Source organism: Petaurus breviceps, unplaced genomic scaffold, assembly GCF_028583685.1.
Source record: "Petaurus breviceps papuanus isolate PSGF00001 unplaced genomic scaffold, PetGlider_PUasm1.0 225, whole genome shotgun sequence".
Taxonomy (NCBI): domain Eukaryota; kingdom Metazoa; phylum Chordata; class Mammalia; order Diprotodontia; family Petauridae; genus Petaurus; species Petaurus breviceps.
In genome coordinates this window covers 23,065,158-23,088,759 of record NW_027185889.1, presented here as the reverse complement: position 1 = coordinate 23,088,759, position 23,602 = coordinate 23,065,158, and the positions used below count along the sequence as shown (strand labels likewise).

Below are 23,602 nucleotides of genomic sequence, written 5' to 3'. Positions count from 1 at the left end.
TGCAGCCAGCTTCCCTCCATCCCAACTCCCACCCCCAGCAGTGATTACAGGTGTGGGCCACCTCTCCCAGCACTTTAAAAATAATTCAGAAAATGCGTAAAGTATTAAATATGTATACAATGAGAAGAATCCATGCTGATATATTTTTATATTTTCAAAGCACTCGTAAAGTTTTCTTAAGAGTAAAGCTAAGTAAGCATGAAGAGAGCATATGTTTCTGAAATAATTTAATCCAATGTATTTTTGTGCCAATGGTATTATGAAGGTAATAAGGATTGAGGGGTAAGGGCAGTGAACCATTATGTGTAGAATTGCTATATTCAGACAGTAGAAGTTTTGGCAGAACTATTCCTTTCAAGCTGTAGCTTTCCATTCTTAGTCTTAGTTTATGTACCTTTTTTTTTTTTGGAAGGGGGATAGTTGCCAAGCTTTTTCAGCTGCTTTGTAAGCCAGCTATAGAATTAAAGAAAAGGGGGGAAGGCACAATTTAGATGATGGTCTTTGGGCAAGAGAGTGGCTTATAGGGTGGTTTTAGATTTCACTTTGGTTTACTCTAAATAAAATAAAAAGCCACAACTAGCAGTGAGGAGCATTTAGCAGAAAAAGGTCATAACTCTGATTATACATCTTTTGCATTAGCCCTTTTAAAAAAACTTCTCAGTTCCCATTCTGTTGTTGGTACAATAAGTACAAAGTTCTGCTCTCCTAGCTACCAAAGAGCCCCTTTGAAGTTGTACCATAATGTTCTTTTTAAAAAATAGAGTTAAATGACATATTCTATTTTTTTTCTTTTAACAACAATACTCCTGTTTAGTGATTCTCAAAACTTTAATCTAACTCCCTTCTGGTTTCTTTCCCTTGATCTTGCCCTTATTAATAAAATAAGAAAAAGAGAATACATAGAATTTCCAGACTCTTGAGGGTAAGGTGATAACCATCTTTATTTGTATTCACCCATATCAGAAATTCTAGGTGCACAGTATTAGATAAAATGCTTGGCACATTGGAGCTCCTTATTAAAAGTTCCTTTAAATTACTTTTTTTTTTCATTCAGCAAAAATTCACCTTGTCTCTACCCCATCTCCTCCACATCCCACCTTGAGAAAAAAAGAAAACTGTAACCCTGGTTGCAAACATTTATAATAAAGCAAAAGAAATTCCCACAATAGCTGTGTTCCCAAAAAGTCCTCAGTCTACACTCAGAGGCCTTCACTCCTCTATCGGGAGGTAGGTAGCATGTTTCATCATGAGTCCTGTGGAATCATTGTCATCGTTTTGTTCAGAATTCCTAAGTCCTTTAAAGTTATTTGTTCTTACACTATTGTTATTGTGTAAATTATTCTCCTGGTTTTGTCCTCATCTTTTCTATTCATATCACAATAGTATTCCATTCATCATATCACAATAGTATTCTATCACATGTATGTACCATAATTTGTTCATCCATTCCCCAGTTGATGGGCACTCCCTCAATTTCCAATTCTTTGTCACCACAGAAAGAGCTGCTATAAACATTTTTGTTTTTCCTTAGGGTTTGTTTTGCTTAGGACTGATCCAAACCTTAATCTGCCCTCTCCCTTATTCCTCCCTTTCCCTTTTCTTCCTGCTTCCCTGTTGAGTGCCGTGTGTTGACGTATTCTTTCCTCCTTTCACCAGTTGAAACTGACAGTGAGTTTAAATGTTACTCTCTTCCCCCATCCCTTTGTCCTTGTTTGTATTGACTTCTGCTTGCATAACACTATACATATCATTATATATACATACCATTACATGAGATCATTTTCCCAATCCTTTTCTACCTCTGTCCTTCCTCTTTCCCTTCCTTTTTCATTCTCCTTTTAAGATCACTGATAGAATGAAACCACTCCCAGGTCCTATGTCTAATTAGATTCTCTCAGTGATCCTTGATGTTGAAGGGTTCTGAGAGGACACATGTGTTTTCTCCCCATATTAGAATGTAGACAATTTATCCTTATTTAGGCCTTTGTGATCACTCATGTTAACCCTTTTTTTTTCTCTTGACTCCTATGTTTATATTTTTAACTTTCTACACAGCTCTGATCTTTTTATTAGGGATGCCTCTGTTTCATTAAAAGTACATTTTTTTTTTCCTCCTGTCCAGTTGCTCAGTTTTTCTGGGCAGCTTATTCTTGGTTGTAAGCCTATGTCCTTTGCCACCTGGAACATGGTATGCCAAGCTCTCTGTGCCTTTATAGTGGTGGTTGCTCAATTATGCATGATCCTGACTGTGGTTCCTTGGTACTTTAATTCATTCTTTCTAGCTGATTGCAGCATTATTTCTTTGACCTGGAAGCTCTGGATCTTGGCTCTCGTGTATCTGGGAGTTTTCATTTTCAAGTTTTTTTTAGGACATGACTAGTGGATTCTTTCTATCTCCACTTTGTCCTCTGGTTTTAAGAAATATGGGCACTTTTCTTTTATGGTCTCTTGAAATAATATGTCTAAGCCCTTTTTCTACTAATAGCTTTCGGGTAGGCTAATGCTTTCTTAAGTTATTTTTCCTTGATTTGTTTTCCAGGGAAGTTATTTGACTAAGAGGAACCTCATACTTTTTCCCCCCCAGTTTTTTGACATTTTTTGATCTGTGGTCTCCCAAATCTTTGCATAGTTTTAAGCTAGTGCCAGGAGGGGAGCAAGCAGTCCCCGACAGATGCATTAAGACTTTGGGGACAATTTCTTTTTTTCCTCATGGAGTCACTAGCTTCTATTTGGAACATTCTAATTTTCAGGGAGTTGATGCTTGTTTAGTGATTTTTGCTTGGGCAAGGGTTTGTACCTCTTGTGCCAGCCTGTTAATTCTACTTTCCAATTCTTTCTTCTATGACTCACATTTCTTTTCCAATTTTTTCCTCTAGCGCTCTCATTTCATTTATAAAAACATTTTAGTTCTTTTTTTAAACTCTTGCTTTATCTCTTCCAGAAATTCAAGTTGAACTTCTGCCCAAGTTCTGTTTTTCTTTGAGGCTCTTGCTTGTAGATGTTTTGGAATCATTCTCTTCTTCTGGATTATGTCTTATATGTTCCTGTCACCATAATAACTTTTTATTGTGGGATTATTTTCTTGTTTGCTTACTTTTCCAACCTACTCCCTGACTTGAGTCTTTATGTTAAGGCCAGATTCCATGTACTTTTGAAGAGAATGTCTGGACTGGTCTTGCTACTGCTTTCTTGGGGTATTAAGTCTTGTATTATTGGCCAGGATCTTAGGGATGGCTCAGGCTGGGGACCTGAAAGCTTTCAGCATTCTCAAAGTGGTCTAATCCAGGGCAATGTCTGATTACTTCTGAACTCTACAAATTCTTAACCTAGATTTGGGTCTGATCAGCACACCTGTGGACTTGCCTCCTATGAAGTTCTAGTAGATTTGTGCTGGATTCATCACCTCTCAGACAGCAGAAAGCTCTCTGTTGATTCTGAGTAACAGAAATAAAGGCTACCCTTCAGTCTGGGATTCTTGCCCAGGTTCTACCCCTGCAGGTTTTAGACTAGGATAAGAGGTAGAACTGAGACTGCTCTGCTTCAGGGGTCCTGACTGCTCAGCTGCAGCTTCCTTCTCACCTTCCTCAGTATACAGCTTAAGGCCAGCAGCTGTTTCTCAGCTGTAGTGCCATCTTGCCTTGCTTGCCACCTCCTCACATACCCTACATTTGTGACCCAAAACCAGGAAAGAGCAACAGAGCTGCCAGCTTAACATTTCTCCTGCACGCTGCACAAAGTTAGGCCGCTCTCTTTAGCATCTGGGACCACTTCTTGACTGTCAACATTTTCTCTTGCCTTGGAATGTTCCATAGGATTGTTCTGGCTTGATCCCATCCCATCCCTAGCCTCTTTAGATTTCTGTCTCCCTATACCAGCCTGGGCTAAAAAATGACCCAGTGATTTTATTCTTAGATTTCCTGATCAGAACTTTAGTCTGATATATTTTCTAGACCTGTTTGGAGGAATTAGGTGTATCGGGGGAAGATCTCAGCTATATTTCTTCCCGCTACTTTTTTTTTTCTTTTTGGAGGGGGGAAGGCAGGGCAGTTGGGGTTAAGTGACTTGCCCAAGGTCACAAGGCTAGTAAGTGTTAAGTGTCTGAGGCCGGATTTGAACGCAGGTCCTCCCTGACTCCAGGGCTGGTACTCTATTCACTGCGGCACCTAGCCACCCCTTCCTACTACTACTCTTAAAGATAAATCTATCAGCCTGTCTAAGATTCAGGTTAGGGGAAGGTGATGATGGGAGAAACAAGAGAGGAACAGTGAAAGGAAAGTAGACTTGAGGTAGTAGAGAAAGGAGCCCTGACCCAATCTTCTGTCTGGTATGAGACCACCCTCTCATGTGCTCCAGCCAGGATTCTTGGTAATATGAGCCTTTCTGATATGGTATACAGCTACAGGAAAGTATAAGACAGTTTGCCTTGATTAAACCATTAAAGGTTAAAGACCTTTACTAACAACTTCCTGTTCTCTTAGTAATCTAACAGAAATGTTTATGTTCAAGGAAAGATGCTTATCAAAGTAATTACAGTTTTTGGCATATGATGACTTTTCAATTGAAGTGAAGCAATGCCACCAATTGAGAAATTGTCTACATCCACCATATACATGCTTGAAGTGGCCTAAATCTCAATACTTGATTTTTGTTTTAATGCCTCCAGGTTCCTGTGTCCAGTATGGCCTAATCACTAACATTTCATATGATTTAGTGATAAATCCATACTTTCTTTCTATCTCTTTCCTGCCCAGTTATATTGGCCTGTGATTAATTCCATTGGCTAGAGTCTGTGTCATAACTCCAGTTTCCATATGGATCAATGAACTGTACTCTGTCCCATGGCCACAGCTAGCATCCTTCCCCAGCTGGTTGTCTGTAAAGGGGCCCATTGCTTACCAAAGAGATGGAGTTGAAAGGGACAAAGCAAAATCCTCTTTGAAAAGCTACTCAAAGCAAATTCTCTCCTGCGGAATAGGATTACCTTCCAAGGAGAACAATCGGGCATTCATCCTAGTCCTTACTGCGGGACTGTGTGGTGTTTCTTTCAGATGCTTTCAAACAGTGAGAAATAGGAACAGGTAAGGACAAGTGAGCCCTTTAAAGACAACCTGATATGAGAAACACAGAACTTACACAATGTGTAATTTAGTGGGTGAGTATTCTCATCATAAAAAAATCTCCACAGAATTCCATTAAATAATCAACTCCCTCAAAGTGTCCAAAATCAGTTAGTTTACAGCACTTTATATACAGCTTTTCAGGAACCTTTTTTTTTTTTAACAGTAAGGAATGCTGTATGAAAAAAAAAAACCTGGTTCTTCAAAAATGTAATCCTCTCATTTACCAGGCCAAGTGCAAAGTGGATTTTAGACTTTAGGTTTTGCGTCTTGATGAGGGAGAAAAATTGTCTTCTACCATCTGAAAACCATTTTCTTCAAGGAATAACCACTTCTATTCTATAGCATATTAAGATTTACAACTCACTTTTCAGGTATTTTTTCATTTGATCCTCACTTCAACCCTGTGAGGTGAATAGTGCAAGCATCTTTTGTAATCATTTTACAAATAAGGAACAAGTGCTTAAAATTGATTTACCTGAAATCCAACAGAATCTGATCTTAGGCCTTGTGGCCCTAAGACCTGTACTTTTCCCATTGTACCAAAGCGCCTAAAATCATTCTGAACCAAGGCCTCCCTGCGGGCCAGGGGCTGTGTCTTTTTCTCTAAATTTTAGCCCTTGAAGGTTTTGTATGATGCATACTTTTCTGAGGGCAAAAATTGAACCCCATTATGAAACTATCACAGTGATCCTTCAAGTTGCCAGGTTACAAATACTCTGCATTGAACTTGTCAGTTGACATTATTTCTTAAGAGGCTTAGGAATGGAAGCAAATTTCTCATGTACCAACTGACCCTATTCTTGGTCTTTAAAATTATTTGATTAGACTGCTAACCTGGTTTTTGTTGGTTTTTGTTTTGCATAAATAAGTTCCCAATAATAGATTATCCAGCTTCATATTTTCTTGGGCCTAACCTTGGATTTCTTCATGCCCATTTGATGATGATGAGAATATAACAAGTGCTTTATGTAGATTATTTCATTAGAGCCTTACAGCACCCCAAGAAGTAGATCCTTACAGGTATTTACCCCATTTTACAGATGGGGAAATAGTCTAAGGTTCAGTCATTCTTTTGTGGTTAACAAATAAAGAGTGGAAAATCTGAAGACCATTTACCCTGTTATATTAACAAAGGAAGATGTAGCTTGATAAATTGGTGGGAAGGATTTTAAAATCTTTGAGGCCCATCTTTTAGGGGAACCCAAACCCAACTAGTCTAAATTCTAAGTCTTTCACCTGTGTATGGATGTAATTTAAAAAGTTAGAACTGAACTCCTTAGAAGCCTGCCCTTGGTCAAATTGCAGTAGTTGTTCTGATATCTGCAAGTTTCTCTTTACCTCCACACTCTGAAAGATGTTAGTTTCAAGTTAGGTAACCTGAGTCTTTGCTAATAGACAATAAGTTGATCATGGTGAATCTAATATTTTTGTTTTTGTTCAGTCATTTTTCAGTTGTGTCTGACTCTGTGACCTCATTTGGGGTTTTCCTGGCAAAGATAACAGAGTGGTTTGCCGTTTCCTTCTCCAGCTTATTTTACAAATGAGGAAACTGAGGCAAGCAGGGTTAAGTGATTTGCCCAAGGTCACACAGCTAAGTGTCTGAGATCAGATTTGATCTGATGAGTTTTCCGTACTCCAGGCCAAGTGCTTTGTACACTGTGGCGCCACCTAGCTGCCCTGAGTCTAATATTTACTTGTTTTTTAAACATCACTATTCTAAGTAAGTAACTTGGAGCACAGTGACTGAGTAGTTTGTGTCTGAAGGGTGTTTCATTTTGAAGCTTCAGATTTTTCATGTGTCCAGTGAAAGCTGACAGACTAGCTTGTGCCAGCATATCATGATTTGGTCAATAACGATTTTCTTTCTACTGTGTAGGATATTTTATATAAAAGTCTTCACCCTCAGGGAAAAGCTGCTACAACATTTCATAATACTCAGGCAGGCACCATCTCATATATGACTAGATTGCTAACATGTATAGAGCCAAGAAGAAGGTGGGTCAAGACAGCCATAATTACTTACTGGTCTTTTATGCCAGCTGAAGCTCTAGCGCAAGGGTGGGGAACCTGTGACCTGGAGACCACATGTGGGCCTTCTAGATCCTTGTGTGTGGCCTTTTGACTGAGTCCAAGTTTTATAGAACAAATCCTTTTAACTGAGGGGATTTGTTCTGTGAGGTTTGGATTCAGTCAAAGGGGCTGTACTTGATGACCTAGAGGGCCACGTTTGGCCTCATGGCCGCACCCATGCTCTGGCATCTAGACAATAGTGCTGACTATCCTCACTGCCCCCAAACAATAGGCTGCAAAGGTTTATTAAATCCTACCCATCAATTTAGCAAGCTGTTTCTTCTTTTGTTAACATAATAGGGTAAATAGTCTTCAGATTTTCCATTCTTTATTTGTTAATTAAATTGTTGTCATTTAAGTTTACAAATCTAGGAGAAAAATCACAAAATGTACTGCATGCTTGAGTTAAAAAAAAATCAACTGCATGAAGAGAAGGAAGGGGAGGCCTGGGCATAAGAGCCAGGGGCTGTAATTACAGTCGTAATTCAACACGAGTTACCAGTGTGACACAACGGCCAGAAAAATTGCCAGTTTCTTAAATTACATTAAGAAGGGCATTGTGTTTACAGTGAAAGAGCTGATACACCCAGTGCACTCCACCCTGGTCCCACCACATCTGGAGCATGTGTTCAGTTCTGGGCACCACATTTGAAGGGAGACATTGCCAAGTCAAGTACCTCCATCGTGCGTGGTGAGGGCAAGGAGGCCATGCCACAGGAGGAGCAGCTGAGGGAGCTTCACGTTTGGCCTGGAGAAGACTTGAGGAGAGAGCAGACTCCTGGGGGTTTGGAGGGTTATTGTGTGCCCGGAGGCTTGAGGCCTATTTGGCCCCCGGGCAGCAAAACCAGGACTAATGGGTGGGCAGAAGTTGCTGCATATAAAGAACCATTTCCTACCAGTGAAGAATTGTTCCGAGGTGGGATGGGCTGTCTTCAGAAGATGCCCTTTTCTGCTGGTCTTTAAGCAATGACTGGATAATCATGCAGTGGGAATTCCTGTTCAGGTGCTGATTGAAATACATGATCTCTTGTGTTCCCTTCCAACTCTGTGATTCTGCTTTTTTGTGATGATATTGTGAAAAGAAATTTCTATATCTTAAACGCAGAATTTCTGTATCTTAAAACAGATAAAGGGCCCTTAAAATTTCCCCCCTAATACTACTCTTAGTTAAACTTTTAGGAAAATTTCAACAGAGCATAAAGGGATTTAGCAGGGCACTTCCTATTAACACTAATAACAGATCAGTGTATATCTTGTTAACTTTTAAACTCCCAAACATAAGTTTCTCTGATGCAATAAAGAACTTATATTTAACTCTTGGTGCTGCAGTTATAATCTCACTAGTTTGGCTTCTTTATACACTTTCTCCAGTGACGCAAGTCCAGACGGGATTTTCTGGAACATCAGCCCTATGGCTGCCTTTTCTCCTCCTCTTTACTTACCTTGGACATGCTACAATTGCTCCATGCCAAAAAAAATCCCACAGCTCAGTATACTTAGGTTTTGAGGTCGCTCATGTCGTCCTTAGACCACCAGTAGCTCCATCCTTTGGAAATCAGAAATGGGACTCTTCTCTTTTGGATGTTTAACAAGCCAGGCAGTGTTTCTTGACCTCTGAAGCAGAATAGAGTACAAGAACAAATTTTCTGGGCAGTATTAGTGGAAGCTCAAAATGTCCTTCCTTCTGGAGGCAGATGATCCATAGGTATTCTTAGGGGTCATGCGTTATGTCTTTAGTATAAAGGTGGTGATCTTGGTGAAGTCTTTAGCAGGACAGATGCTGAAAAGGTAGTTTGTTAAATTTTTTTTCTCTAACATTGACTATATCAAGTTTGGACCAGAGTTCTTCCGTAGTCCAGGCACATCTCTCCTGAAATGGCTTTCCACCAGTTCTGGGAAACATGTTAATATAAAGTGCTTATGAATCCAAGCTCCTTAATCTGTCAATCCCTATCTCTACTTTCGTTCCCTTTGCCATGTTTTAGGAAACATTCTTTCCCCTTTTCTCCTTCCCCCTCCTTTTCTGTTTTCTTGGACTCATCTTGTTTGTATAACCTTTCCAGTGATAGCCTGTGGATTATGCTAAAGTCAAATTAAAACAAGCAGTTGGATGCGTAGAAAGCCCTCGTATCATCAGGGCAATGTTATAGACGCTGAGAAGTCTCTTTTTAAAAATACGGCTTTAACTTGCATCTTACAGTTCCTCTGTTAGCTCTCTGGTGTTCCTACTAATATATTTTAAAATTAAGCTTGGCATTCTAAAAGTGCCAGGCTCAGCATATTGCAAAACAAGTTCCTCTCATTCACAGAATAGGTGTGTGATGACCGATGACGTTGGGGCACTCCTCAGACCCTCCCTCAAATAATGAATTGTCCAACTGCTGATCATGGGTCATTAAATCGCAGTGGTAGACCTCAGGCTTAGTAGTGTGAAGAAGTTGCTGATTATTCAGGTTATCATGACTAAAATCGAAGTGACTTAATATAAAACAGCAGCAGCAGGTAACTTTTTCATTCTCTCGACTTCGATTTCTTTTCAACCCATTGGGGAAAAGCATAGCTTGGTGGATAGAAAGCAAGGCTCAGAGTTAGGAAAAACTATGTTGGAGTTTTGCCTCTGACACATACTGCTTCTGTGACCCTGGACGAGTCACTTCTCCTCTTAAATTCCCTCTTAAAACACTTAAGTTGCATACCAGTTGTCCCTCAGGTTCCTCATTAAAACTCCCTTACGTGGATGAAATCACAGATCTGGTTAAAAAAAAAAAAGATGAACAGAGAAGTCACCCTTAATGATTATCCAGTTGGATATTTTCGATTTCAACTGCATATGTTGAATAGTGTCAACAACAGTTGTTACCCTGTGGTTTAATAATGTGAATTATCATTCATCTAACAGTGGTGTGCTTAAGGAAGAACTTGAAATTATAAGAACAAGCTGGAAAATGATTCATAGCCTCAGAAGGCATTTAAGTACCCATTAGTGCCTAGCTTTATATAAGGGGTTCTTAACTTTTTTAGAGTTTTGGCAGTCTGGCTAAATGGATCTATGGAAACCTTCTCAAAATAAGGTTTTTAAATATATTTTAAAAATACATTGGATTACAAAGGAAATCAATTATATTGAAATACAGTTATTACAATTTAAAAAAAAATAGTTCACAGTCCCCCTGGTTTTATATAGTTTACTTTTTACAAAGGGTAGACCTGAAGATCACATATGGAGTGGGTGGTCAAGATGAGGTGGTAAATTGTGTAAGTAGACATTTCTGATGTTTGTATTCTCTCCATGTTTCTTTGCTTCAGGGTGTTCCTGTGATGGCAATAAGAAACAAAATGATATCTGAAGGACTAGACCCAGATCTTCTTGAGTAAGTAACTCTTCCAACAGAATGCTAATTAGGTTCTTATTTATGAAGTGAATTTATCCAAAGCAATGAAAAAAGTTTCATTTCTTTGTTGATTTTTTTATGGATGAATAAGCTTCCTTTATAAATTGTCCATTCTGGTTACACTTGTGGGACAAAGTGCTACATTAAATAATCAAATGATTAGTTAAAACAACCTTAATCATCTAGTGAAGAGTTTTAGGAGCTTGTTAATAAACGGAGCTGTCAATAGCTAATGGATTTTCCAAAAATAAGGCAGAATTGTGAAGGGAAAGGTAGTATAGAAGAACAAGCTATTATTTTTCTCCCTTAGCTCCCTTTCTTTTAGTCTTCATAATACTTAGAAATTTCTCATTGAAGATCTCAGAGTGCTAAGAATTTGAGTTTTACCAAATTAAGAAATAACAGGGAGGTGGCTAGGTGGCACAGTGAATAGAGCACTGGCCCTGGAGTCAGGAGGACCTGAGTTCAAATCCAGCCTCAGACACTTAACACTTACTAGCCGTATGACCTTGGGCAAGTCACTTAATCCCAATTGCCCTGCCTTCCCCCCTCCAAAAAGAAAAGAAATAACAGGGTTAGTTTTCCTGAGTCTCCACAATAGTGATTAACAAACAGAAAATAGATACTGGTTTGTATGAGTTTTGCAAAACCTATGTGTTTGTTTTCAGAGGTGTAAAAATGTGTGGTTTAAACGTTTTAACAAGATTCTCTTCTAGTCAGTCATTCAAACACTTATTAAGTACCTGTTCTGTCCCAGGCATTATGCTAAGCACTGGGGGTACCAAGAAAGGGAAACGACAGTCCCTACCCTCATCAAGTCTGTTCTGTTCAGAGAAATCTGGTGGCTTGTCAACCTTATTGGCCTCTTCAGAGCTGCTCAGAATTCTTGTAGAGAGACTCCTGTTTTGATTCACCCTGATATTCTGAACGATTTAGTCGTCATCATTCATGTCTTATGTTCTGCTGTAGCTGTGAGACCTTGCAATTTTGCGTGGCTCTGAACTTTACAAGGAGTGCACATGCTTTAAAAACATACAGATGTCTGAATTCTCTGTTATTTCTACCCACCAAATTGTGAAATGGAAGACTCAGAAAAAAGTTGACTTGTTTGGATCCTTAATCACATTTTCCTGATAACACACAGTTCAAACACTGGCATGTCTCAGTAGTTCAGTAATCAAAACTAATTCCATATCTCTACCGAAGCATCACTACCGTATGCACCATTTGTTCTTGGATCTCTGTCTGATGTACACTTTTAAAGTTGTAGAGGAAGCTGGTGACATAGTAGACAGAGTGCCAGGGCTGGACTCAGAAAGATCTAAGTTCATATTCATTCTCGAACATACTAGTTGTGTGACCCTGGTCAAGTCCCTTAATTGCTTTCAGCCTCAGTTTCCTAAACTGTAAAATGGGAATAATAAGAGCTAGCATTTGCCTCCCAGGGTTGTGGCGAGGAGCAAATGAGAAAATACTTGTAAAAAAATTAAGAAGCATTTACCATAATGCCTGGCAGATAGTAGGTGCTTTATGATACCTTTACTCCCTTACCTTCCCCATGTTGGATTCATATGTGCATTTAATATGAGTTGAAAGCATGTCCAACCTCTAGTTGGTAGTCATAAAAATATATTTTAAGATATCACTTTATACAGTATATTCAGTAATGGCCATGCCTTCCATTGTTTCAGCCTCTGCTATACAGTGGGCCCTCATTAACAGTGGTTGTTATACATATGCTTTCTTAAGGTGTAAAACCTGGGCAAAGAATAATAATAGTGTAATAATAAATGATACTATAATAAATTTATTTCTCTCATAAATTGATACTCTAAAAGTCTTTCATTCAACAGTTATTTGAGTGCATGTTCCATGCAAGTTTCTTTAAGGTGATGTTTTTGTGTATCTGAACGTAGAAGGGGATATGTGTTAGCAATACCGTTTAGGCAGACATAACCAGTTTTCATTTATTAACCCTTGTAACAAACTTGCATCAAGTGCCCACTCTGCTATTTGCTACAGGAGGTACAAAGGAAAGTAGATCAGGATTCCTGCCTTCAAGGAATCCAGTGTGTTTTGATGAAGGGAAGGGAAGATCCATCTAACTTAATGAAAGTTCTGAATGTATAGCAGTGATCCTTTCTCTTTGACCTCCTTGAGGTCAGTGAGGTCAGTCCTGTATCATCTTGCACTGAGTCAAGGGTATCAAGAGTTTAGTTCCCTTTTTTTGCATGACTAAATTGTTTTCCAAACCAGAACTCCGTTGAAATGCCACTAGTGGCACACCAATATACTTGCCCTCCCACAACTCCTTGGAATTAAGGTTCTGTTTTTGTCTCCTTTACCTCTTTGCTAGGCATGAAGTGAAACCCTCAAAGATGGTTTTATTTACACTTTTATTATTAGTGATTTGGAGTGTGTTTTCACATACTCTTTGAGAGCTTGCAAATTTTTTTGAAAACTTACTTTATACCTAATTCAATCCACAAGCATCCATTAAGTGTCTACTGTGTACTAAACCCTAGATACAAAGACAAAAATGAAATGATCCTACTCTGAAAGAACTTACATTATACCAAGAGAGACATCATATACACATACATAAGCATGTGCAGAATAAACAAGGTGCTTAGGGAAGGAAGGCACTACCTGATCTGGAATCAGGAAAGGCTTTGTGGAAAAGGCAGTGCTTGAGATGCATCCTGAAGCTTCCTGAAGAGAGATTCTGTGAGGTGGAGAAAAAGGAGCGTGTCCTAAGGAGGAGGGAGGAGGAGAGGGCCAAGGCATGGAGATGGAGGTGGGGGGGCCAGTTTGGCTGGGTCATAGAGTGTGCAAAAGGGAGTAACATACAGTGAGAAAGGAAATATAGGCTGACTCCAAGTCATGGAGGACTTTAAAGATGCTACAGAGGAGTTAGTATTTTTATTTTTGTCTTAGAAGCAACAGGCAATCATTGGAGTGTATTGACCAGGGCAAGTGACATAGTGAGATCTGTGCTTCAGGAAAATCACCCTGATGGCTGTAGGGAGGAGAGAATGGTATGGGGAGATGCTCAAAGCAGGGAGACCTATGAGGAGGTCTTCGGAATAGTCTAGACAGGATGCAGTAAGGTTCTGAACTCGCCATGTCTATGTGAGGAGAGAGAAGGGGCTGTTGAAGGTAGAAAGGGCAAGACCTGGCAGCTGATGGACTGTGTGAGCTGAGAGAGGTCAAGGAGTCAAGGATGATTGCCATATGAACCCAGAGATGGGGAAAATGGCATTGTCATTGACAGAAATTGGGAAAAGAGGTGGTTTGGGGGTGAAAATAATTGAGTTCTGCTTTAGACATGTTGAATACCAGATAAGTGGTACAAAAATATCTTTACAAAGATAAATTTGAATCCAATTCCCACCCAAATTTTTATCATCTTTTTGTGAGAATCAAATGAGATAATGCATTAAAAAGCAGTTTGAAACTCTGTACCATATAGATAAAGTTAAGGTATCATCCTGAGAAAAAAAGTTATGAATTAGAGTAGTTATTTCTGTGCCTTTTGACTAGAGTTGTTTTTTTTTAATGTGACTGGAATCGATGTGTCATAATGTTTCTGATTTCCCTACTTGATTTTTGTTTTGCCAGTTTTTGATCAAGATTAGGTGAACTATGGTCATAGGAAACATTGGAGAGGGAAACATTCTTCTGGATAATGTACTATTATATATAAAAATGCATTTAGAAGTGGGGCACTTGGTTTGATCCATGGATTCCAAGCCAGGAAAGAAAAAATCCTCCCCTTGGTGTGTTCATAGGCATGTCAATGACTGAGAAAGTTGGGAAACGTTGGGTAGGAAGATGATTGCCAAGGTTTTAGGGTCGAATTCCAGTAACCATTTAGCTTTTCACAGAGGAAAAACTGTTATTCAACCACAATCGACAACCTCAGTCCTGGCTTGCTCTCTCACAAATGCATGCCATTTGTCACAAGGGGGTTTGGGTGAGAGAATGTGGCTAGCTCAGTGCATCTCATCACTAGTAGAAAAGCCACTCAAAGTATATATTGCACAGCTATATGTGATGATAAATGGCCTCAGCTTTCTATTGATGGAGCAGCTCTGACAGTTGGTAAATGATTTTTATATCAAAGTTGAAGACCTTGCTTTTGGCCAAGAAAGAGAGATGATGAAGGGTCAGCACCATGTGCCAACTGAAGAAAGTCCCCTTCCCATCTCTCATTTAGACTTCTTCGTACATAAGAAGCCTGAGCCAAGAACTTTTGGTAGAGATTGTTCTGTTTGTCTTTTGTTTTTAAAAGTCTAAACACACAAGTTTTTATAGCCTTAGGTAGTAAGTGTATCTCTACAGACTCATATGACGGCTGGTAGAAACAGTGCTGCTCTGCTCGCATGAAAAAACAAAAGAACAAAATGAAAGTTTACAATAAATGTCCAAGAATTCTGTTTGATTCACTTGTAGAGAAAGAACTACTGAAAATCAAGTGATAGTGTTGATGAAGGTTAGCCTGAAAACTAAGTCAGTGTGACAATAGGAAGGCGTTCTGGCTTTTTTCTCAGAAAAATAATTATCATAGTACCATTGTTTTATTTTCTAAGTTGGGTTTGGGGGAAAGTTTTTGAGTGAAGATAGAATTTTGCAAAAATCTCAGGTTTAGGTTCCTTTATTTTTTTCTAAGAAAAATTACCTCCTATTTTCTCAAATACAAAATTGATTTTATATTCCAGGTAAAACCTAGTCCCTGATTGCCAATGATATATAAAGCTGTATGGAAGGATATATTAGTGGATATTAAACTGACAGTAAGAGGGAAAGAGACAATGGAAAGTTTACAGTGGATCTTGCCTAGAAGTTAATTTATTTGAATTCTTCATTCAGAAATATATCTTTGTCATTACTGAAGATACTGCTATTTAAAATAAGTTTTTTTTATGATGCTTTCATGTATTTTCTTAAACTATTGAGAAAAATAGCATATATCGTGTGCTTTCACAAGAACAGATTTCTGAAATTGAAATTTGGCAGAGCTTATTCTTAATCTGGGTTGTTTTGTAGCATATTGGTATGGCCAAAGTCGAGCTGTAATTGAATTATTATGACTACACATCTCAATAATTGCCTTATTTTAAACCTTTCAGCAAAACTAACTCCATTGATATGAGAATAGGAATTAATGGACCTAGGCTCCCAGTGGATCATCAGATAGCCAATGCAAACTGAGTGCAGGAGTCTTGGTGGTTTGATCTTTCTTCAAGACCACCTATTGAGGCTGGATCAAGTTTGGATGAAATGCCACTATGCTGTGAGGATTCCATGTGGTTTCTCTTTTCTGTTTCCCTGGTCAGCTTTCTAACTTTCTTTAAGTTCCCCATGCTACTCAAAGGCTTACATTGAGGACTTAAGACAGTTCAGTCATAACATATCAAACGAAGTGGGATGTGTTTGCTGTTATTGCCCTCTGACTCGTTTATTGCTTTTCTAAAACGTATAAGATGTTTGATGTAGAGTTTGAAAAGGATCTTTCATGGTAGCCCTATCCCATATTACTTAGGATATCCTAAAAGTTATGTTCATACTTAGTCTACTTAATCTGAGCCCCAAATGATTTTAAAACTACTTTTTTATGGAACTGGAACAGGCTGTTCAACTGTTTTGAGTTAAAAAGCAGACAGGAACTTTTTTGTTAACTATGTGTCTACATGCATAAATAGGTTTTCTTATTGAGAATGGTTCAGATGCTTTCCATGCCCTTAAAATGATTGAAGCGTTCTATGTCAGTATAACAGGAAGATGCTGTCTTTAACAAAGGATTTTAAATCAGCGAAGTTTAACTTCATATAGCCAAGAGTGCTTTTTTTGTGTCTTTTTCCTGTTTTTGGTTCTGTTCAGTCAAGGATGTATCAGTTCCTTCTTTGAAGATGAATTTAACCTCATTTAAGAGAGCTTACCCTCATAAAAGATTCAGGCTTAGAAGTTATCTTTTTAGTTTACTCTAAGAATTTATATGTAACCTAGATTCTGGTGATGTTATGTGCTTGCCAGATGTGGTCCATCTCAAACGAAATTTTTAAAGTTCTGTAACTAAAAGTTAAAAAATTGTTAGCATATGCATATATGATTCTCTACTACTGATTTATCCCATAGCTATGGAATTTTTCTAGATCTTGCTGATGTATTTGTTCCTTTTGGTGAATGCCATTCAGATAGTTTAAATATGACACATAAATGTGATATCTTCATTTCTAGATTTTAGCAGCAAGGTGTTGTCGTTTGTTTTTAACTTGAATTGAAAATATTCTGTTAAACCACAGGAGAAGGATTGCTTTACTTTAGCATCCTGGTTCAACATAGCAGATGTCTTAAAAAATATTGTCATCCTATTAAAGTAAGTTTTAAATGTAAGATTCTTGCATGGAGTCAAGATTAAGGTATAGAATATGATTTTGTATTCGACATATATTTAATTTTCCAATATGTACATCATTCTGAAATTGAAAAAGCAAGGTTCCTTTCCACTCTGAGTATGTGGGGAAAATACCATTAAATAGCAGAGATATAGGCTTTAAAAATGCCCTTACACTTTTCTTGGGGTCTTTTTTTTAATCCCCAAAGCAAACACATGGGCTGGATTAGAAGTTAAGATTTAGGTAAACCAGCCTAACCCAGACTTAGATATATGTAAGTAGGGTCGAGGGAAGGTGATTTCTTCCCTTTGCTGATTTCCTATTCTTACATTTCTTATGGCTCCTTTCTCTTAATCTCAAACTCTTAATCTTTTCAGATTTTAGATAATTTTAAAATAATTTTTAGATATATTATTTTTATTTGTTTGGACTGTCTTAGATGGTCATCCAATTTTGATGTGGCCCATAATTGGAAAATGGAATATTCTAGTATCTATGTCCTTTTGCCAAGAAATTACCTTTTATTTCCATTGTAATTGGTAAGAAAGTATCTATATGGTCTAAGGAGAGCCAAGGGAAAAAATATACCTGCTACCTCCACTCTTGTGGCCAATTTTTATTTGGCCAACTGGGTCAGTCTCAGTTGTGTAGGCCTGACTTATTACTATGTTACCTTAGAATCCACTCATAGTTGTGGCTGATTCTAGCTGATTGTTCATATCCTGTGCAAATGGAACATAAATTAGAACCTGGGAAACTGGCCCATGTAGATGCTATTGCTCCTACGAGCTCCTAACTTTCCAAAAGTGAAGTGGACTTTTATATGAGGGGGTGGTGAATTCCTTGAAGACTGCTTTCTGGGGATATCACAGTAGGGATTACTGTTCAGGTCCCTGGTAGACTAGCTCATCTCCAAAGTTTCTTCCAACACTGTAATTCTGTGACTTCTGATATATGGTAAACTATTTATTACTGTTTTACTTATTGGTCAATCAGTCAATCAACAGACAACTATTAAGCATTTACTATGTGTCATTTTGGTGTTAGGTAAGGAAGACAGGGAAAAATTGGATTCTCCCAATTGCTTTAAAAAAAAAAAAAAAAGAAAGAAGAATCCATGCAATAGATGAGGCCCAGTCAATACTAGGACTCTCTCTGTGCTCTAGCTTCCTCTGTAAAATGGGGATAATAATAGTATCTTCCTTAGATGGTTATTCTAAAGATCAAATTAACGTATTGTGTTAAGTGTTTATACAAATCTTAAAGCACTGTATGAATATTGGCTAATATTATTATTATTTTTTTTAAAGCAATTGGGGTTAAGTAACTTGCTCAAGGTTACACGGCCAGTTATTATTTCTGGGTGTGGTGCTGAGTATCTGAGCCCAGATTTGATCCAGGTCATCCCGACACTGGAGCCGGTGCTCTTACTCTCTGAGCCACCTGGCTGCCCCTAAGCAATTGGGGTTAAGTAACTTGCTCAAGGTTACAGGGCCAGGTGTTTCTGGGTGGGTGCTAAGTGTCTGAGCCCGGGATTTGATCTCCAGGTCTTCTCAACACTGGAGCCGGTGCTCTTACTCGCTGTGCTACCTGGCCGCCCCGGCTAATATTATTTTAGCATAAATTTGTAGTGGAATCAATTGGTAGTTACAAAAATTCCTTCAGTAATATCTAGAGCATCTTGGGAATGATAGAAAAGACCATGGGTAGTGGGAGTGATCTGAGGTGGTCAGAGAGTAGCAGGGTATGAATAGCAGAAGGCTTCTGGGCTCAGAGGTGGTGCGTGAGTAAGCTCACTAACTGTTGGGCTGAGACTTGGGAGGAAGGAGACGCGGAGGGAGTGAATGATGTGGTGAGGAAGACAAATGGAGTTCCGAGGGGCGAGGCAGTGGAATGATAGGAGATTCTGATCAGAGTGCAGGGTCACAGAGATGGAGCAGTTGGGGCCAATGACTACACCAAGAGGTAGAGAGAGAGCACAGAAGTTGAAGGGGCCATGATCTGGGAGCCCAAGGTGTTAGGGCAAACACCAGCTTGGATTTTTATGCTGGTGAGTATGAGTGTAGCATCTGGGTCCAAGAAGAAAGCTCTGAGGTGGGTATCAAACATCTCAAGAAAGGAGGGGCAGTGTCTTGGACAAAAGGAGAAAGCAGCAAGGACCTCGACAGGATGATGTTGGCGGATGGAGTGAATAGTGGAAGAGGAGAAGCTGCTGAGGAGGAGCGGCCAGGAGCCTGGGACAGGACCCATCGAGCCTGTCCCGGCATGTTGTGCATTCAGCCAGTCAGTAAGCATTTATTAAACACCTACTGTGTGCAGGGTACTGTACTCCTCACTAGGGATACAGACAGAGGTAAAAGAGGGTGCCTGCCCTCAAGGATCTTACAGGACAATGGAAGAGAGACTAGAAATATATGCAGACAATCGACGAGAGGAGAAATAGGAAATAATTAACTGAGTGAAGGCTCTAGAATTAAGAGGAGTTGGGAAAGGCTTCCCGTAGAAGGCGGGTTTGTAGTTAGGACTTAAAGGAAGCCTCAGCTGGAGAGGGGGCTTCTAGACAAGGTTTTCCAAAGAAATCCAGGTGCCCGTGAGTCTCATCAAAGAAAAGGTGAATTCACTGGAGGCACTAAGTCTCCAAGGGACAAGGGGCCCAAAGAGACTTTTAGAAAGAAATGAAAACTCGGAGGGTTTCTTTTGACTTAAAACGGGCAATTTTGTATTATACCCTTTCTGTACTTCTTGCTGGCCCCTCACTCAGATGTGTTTTCTCCTGCCCATGGAATTTTACTGGCCTGATTAAAACATAGAGACTCTGTCATCACAGTGGCAGGACAAACCAGGGATCTAAGCAGCCTCAGCTGTGGTTATGATGACCTTTTAAAAACATCTCAACTGATGAAGCCCTTCTGCAGGAATGCTTATGTCTCTCTAGCACTCCTTGGAAATATTATGGGGTCCCCAGGAAATTGTTTTTTACACGCTCTGCCTTGAGGGTTTTGTTTTTCCTTACCCACTTGGCATCTTTGTTATGTGTGTCTCCTCGAGGCCCCTTTGAATTTGCTGTCCATCCTGAAGCTTCAAGATTTTCCTGAACATCCCTCTTTTCCTTCCTTTCTCTTGTACCTCTCCCTCACTTGGAGCCTTCTGGCATTGAGCACTTGCCCTGCCTGCCCCTACAGCTCCCATCTCTGTCTGCAACCCCATCTCCATGGCAATGAGAGGCAGAAAGTGCTGAAGCAGCAAACTATGGAAGGACTGGCGAAGGAAAGTCAAGTGCGTGGGCTCTGGAGGAATTGCACTTAATCCCTGGGATGCCGAAGGTGCCAGAGAGGACAGCTCCGTGGTAGTTGAGGGGGAGACTCCCACAATTAAGCCCGGCAGGCTTGGCAGCCTTGTTACTAGAAATACTGTATGTTAAGATGAATTTCATTTACAGCTAGTAAAGTTCTTTGCTCAACTGGAAAAAAACATTTAAAAAACTTTTCCCTTCTTCTCTTTTAGGAGGCCAGATGCCCCAGTGCCTGATGGGGAAGGTGAAGCAGAAGCCAAAGAGAGTTCAGATAGTGAATCTTCTTTTAGTGACTGAACTCCATGTTGACCATGTAGAATTCATGTATCTTTATAATCTATACATGCACAGAAGGAGGGATGTTTTGACAGCTTATATGCATTAGACCTAATTCATTTAGAATTTTCATAATAGAAAATTCATTTCTACTGTTTTGGAGGGTGACAACTTTCAGAGATCACCTCCCTTCCAAAATATTTACTAAGCCTTAGATTTTTCAGCTCTTCATAATGGCTTCTAATCACAAGTTGAAAAACATGATCTAGGAATCATCTTAATTTGTGAAAATTTTCTATAATGACTAACTCGAATTTTGTCTGACCCATAAAGGAATTAATAATGAGCCACACAATTAGCCAAAAATTATTTCTGTGTTTTACAGAAGCAAAGGATTTTTTATTTTCATGGTGGACAGGTAACTTGACGAATGTGCATCTTGTTCCTGCATGGAAGAATCTATAACCCCAGTGTACCTGAATAAGTCAAAACTGCATAGCCAATTAAAATAAAGCATAATGGTATTACAGTCACTGAGCTGTGATACTTGATTGATGCAATATAAGTTGAGAGACAAAAACCATTTACTTTGAGTTTCATAGCAGGTAATATGCTTCCTAATCAGCTCTACCAAACATTGAACTTGGTTGAATTGTAGAGGCTATTTGTACTAATCATTTCAGCATGAAAATGTTCAGGTTGACTTTACTTCCATAACATTTACTAAATAATTTTCTGTCCAAATGATAATATATTTCAAAATCTCCAAATTACCTATGGAGACTTCAAGGTGTGATGGTGAAGATGGTTCTCTTCCTGTTTACTAGAGAATAATACCTTTCAGCACTTGGCCATCATATATTACCAAGGTCAGAGGTAACAGTCAACACTGGCTGTCAATACAGTGTCCTCTTGAAAGAGTTAGCTAGGTATCTGTGTTACCCCATATGACTCACTACTCAAAAAGAGCAATTAATTTGCACATATTGTAGGAGCACCCTTAGAGACAATCCTCTATAAATAATGATGCCCAACAGGGAATAGCTTAAGAAGTCTCTAAAACATTTGTTATGTGGAGAAATTGAGAGACTTAGTGGATGGTGCTATTTCCCAGTCACTGAATCAACCTAAATTTACTGTTTTACTCTAGAAGTATAGAATTCTTCTATTTCTCCTTTGATCTGAAGCTAGATTTGATGGTAAGCCATACTTAGACTTCCAGAATTTTTCTATTTAAAAATTTATTTTTAAAAAAAATCTACCAGTAATGAGCCAAGGATTAACAATAAACAAGTCTATATCTTTATAGTCCATTGTAATTATAATATAAATTTTAAATATTTCCCTTGGCACACAACTTATTGAGTTTCCTTATATCTGTAAGCAAAACATTGCTTCTGTTAAAGGATGAATGGTGTCCATGTGCCATTATAAAGCATCGCCCAAGTAACATTGTTTAGTAAAACTGCTTTGTTTCTGAACAGGTTGCTTAAAATGACAAACTCCATCCCCAGAGTTCATAAAGTATGGAAATTGACACATTTTAATCTTGTATGTAATGTAGCAACATTACAGTATTACCAGTGTGGCAGTCATTTAAAAAAATTTATTTTGCCTTCTCTTTCTTAAATTGTTAATAAGCTAAGGGATAAAAATGAGTGTCACAGTGGTGGCTGCCTCAGTCTATCTAGGTTGGACAAGCCATCTTTTTTTTTTTCCATCAAAGTTTTGGTGCTGACTCCACAGACATCAGCAGTTCATAAATGTCAGCAAAATTGAATTGATCTAATATTGCCTTTCTCTGCCCTCCTACAAGTAGTGGTGTTTCTCTAGATCTTATTAAACACCTAAGTGAATGACTAAGAAGACAGAAATGTAAGCTAACAAACATCACATTTTACAGCTTACTGTAAAATAGGTTGAGAATCCCAGCTCTGTTTCTTAATCTCTTAGTGATCTTGGGCAAGTCAGCTAACCTCTTTGAGCCTCAGTTTCCTCTTTTATAAAAGGAAAGGTTTGAACCCAATGATTACTTCAGCTCTAAATCATAGGGTTTAGATACAATACATATTTTTGCTGCTTAGTTAATCTTGTTTGTACATTTTCAGCAATAAACAGTCTTGAAAAATATGAATAAAAATATTTTCAGTACTGGGACATCATCTCATCCAGTTTCCTTGTTTTACAGGTGAAATGATGAATGCCAAGAAAGGTTAAAGTGACTTGTTTAAGAAATTTAAAATAATTTCGTTTATATCATTGAGAAATGCTTACTTTGGCCATTATATTCCTATGTATTAAAATATTAGTCCTTTGTAAGAACTTACAAAATAGATTTTAATAATCTTATTAAACTTGCCTTTTGTAAACTATGCATTGATTCCTTTGAGATGAAAAGTTGACTCATTATTTTCAGAACTCTCTCAAGAATATTCTAACATTTGTTTCACTTCTCTCTTTCACTTTCTCACTTAAACAAAAATTATGTGATGCTGTGTTGTTGTAGTAACCAATTGTTTCTCCAAAAGCCATCATTAAGAGTGGGAGGGGACTGCCTAAATGCTCTCAGCTATGCCTCCTTATTTTAGAAATCCCTCCTGAAAAGTTCATCATGACCATTTTTAAGTAGATATACCTTTAAAAAGGGTATTTTTAAATAATTTTTCTTTTAAAAAGAAAAGACTTTATCATTTCTATTTTTGGACAATCAGCTAAGCTGAGATACAAGCCAATGTGGTGATTATTAATCAAGGTGATATAACCATTCCAGGAACATCATGGAAATTTATAGAAAAATAAAAACTTGAAAGACTCCAAAAACATTTAATTATAGTGTGGGTAAGTTCCTTTAGAGGTAAATTATCATTCTCAGCGCTCCCCTGGTAAAATGCCATCCCCTATTGAAAGCCTCTAAAAAGGTTGCCCAGTATTCCTTCCTTGTTCCAATATTGAATGACCTTTCAGAAATGTTTTAGAATAGGAAGACATTGTGCTTAATATGAATCCCCTCATAATTCAGCTTGAGCCCATTTTCTTCCTCACCAGTGGAGATGG

The 23,602-nt window shown here is 38.6% G+C and overlaps 1 protein-coding gene across 3 annotated transcripts in view; it reads left to right on the top strand.

The window, feature by feature from the left end:
* Positions 1-22,920, top strand: part of WASHC3 (WASH complex subunit 3) — a 49,511-nt gene extending 26,591 nt beyond the window's left edge. For all 3 annotated transcript variants that reach the window (XM_069095250.1, XM_069095249.1, XM_069095248.1), the window contains 2 exons: positions 10,497-10,561; positions 20,485-22,920. In XM_069095250.1, the coding sequence (XP_068951351.1) occupies positions 10,497-10,561; positions 20,485-20,569 (150 nt within the window). In that variant the 3' untranslated portion in view covers positions 20,570-22,920. The remainder of the gene's footprint in view (positions 1-10,496; positions 10,562-20,484) is intronic.
* The last annotated feature ends 682 nt before the right edge of the window (positions 22,921-23,602 follow it).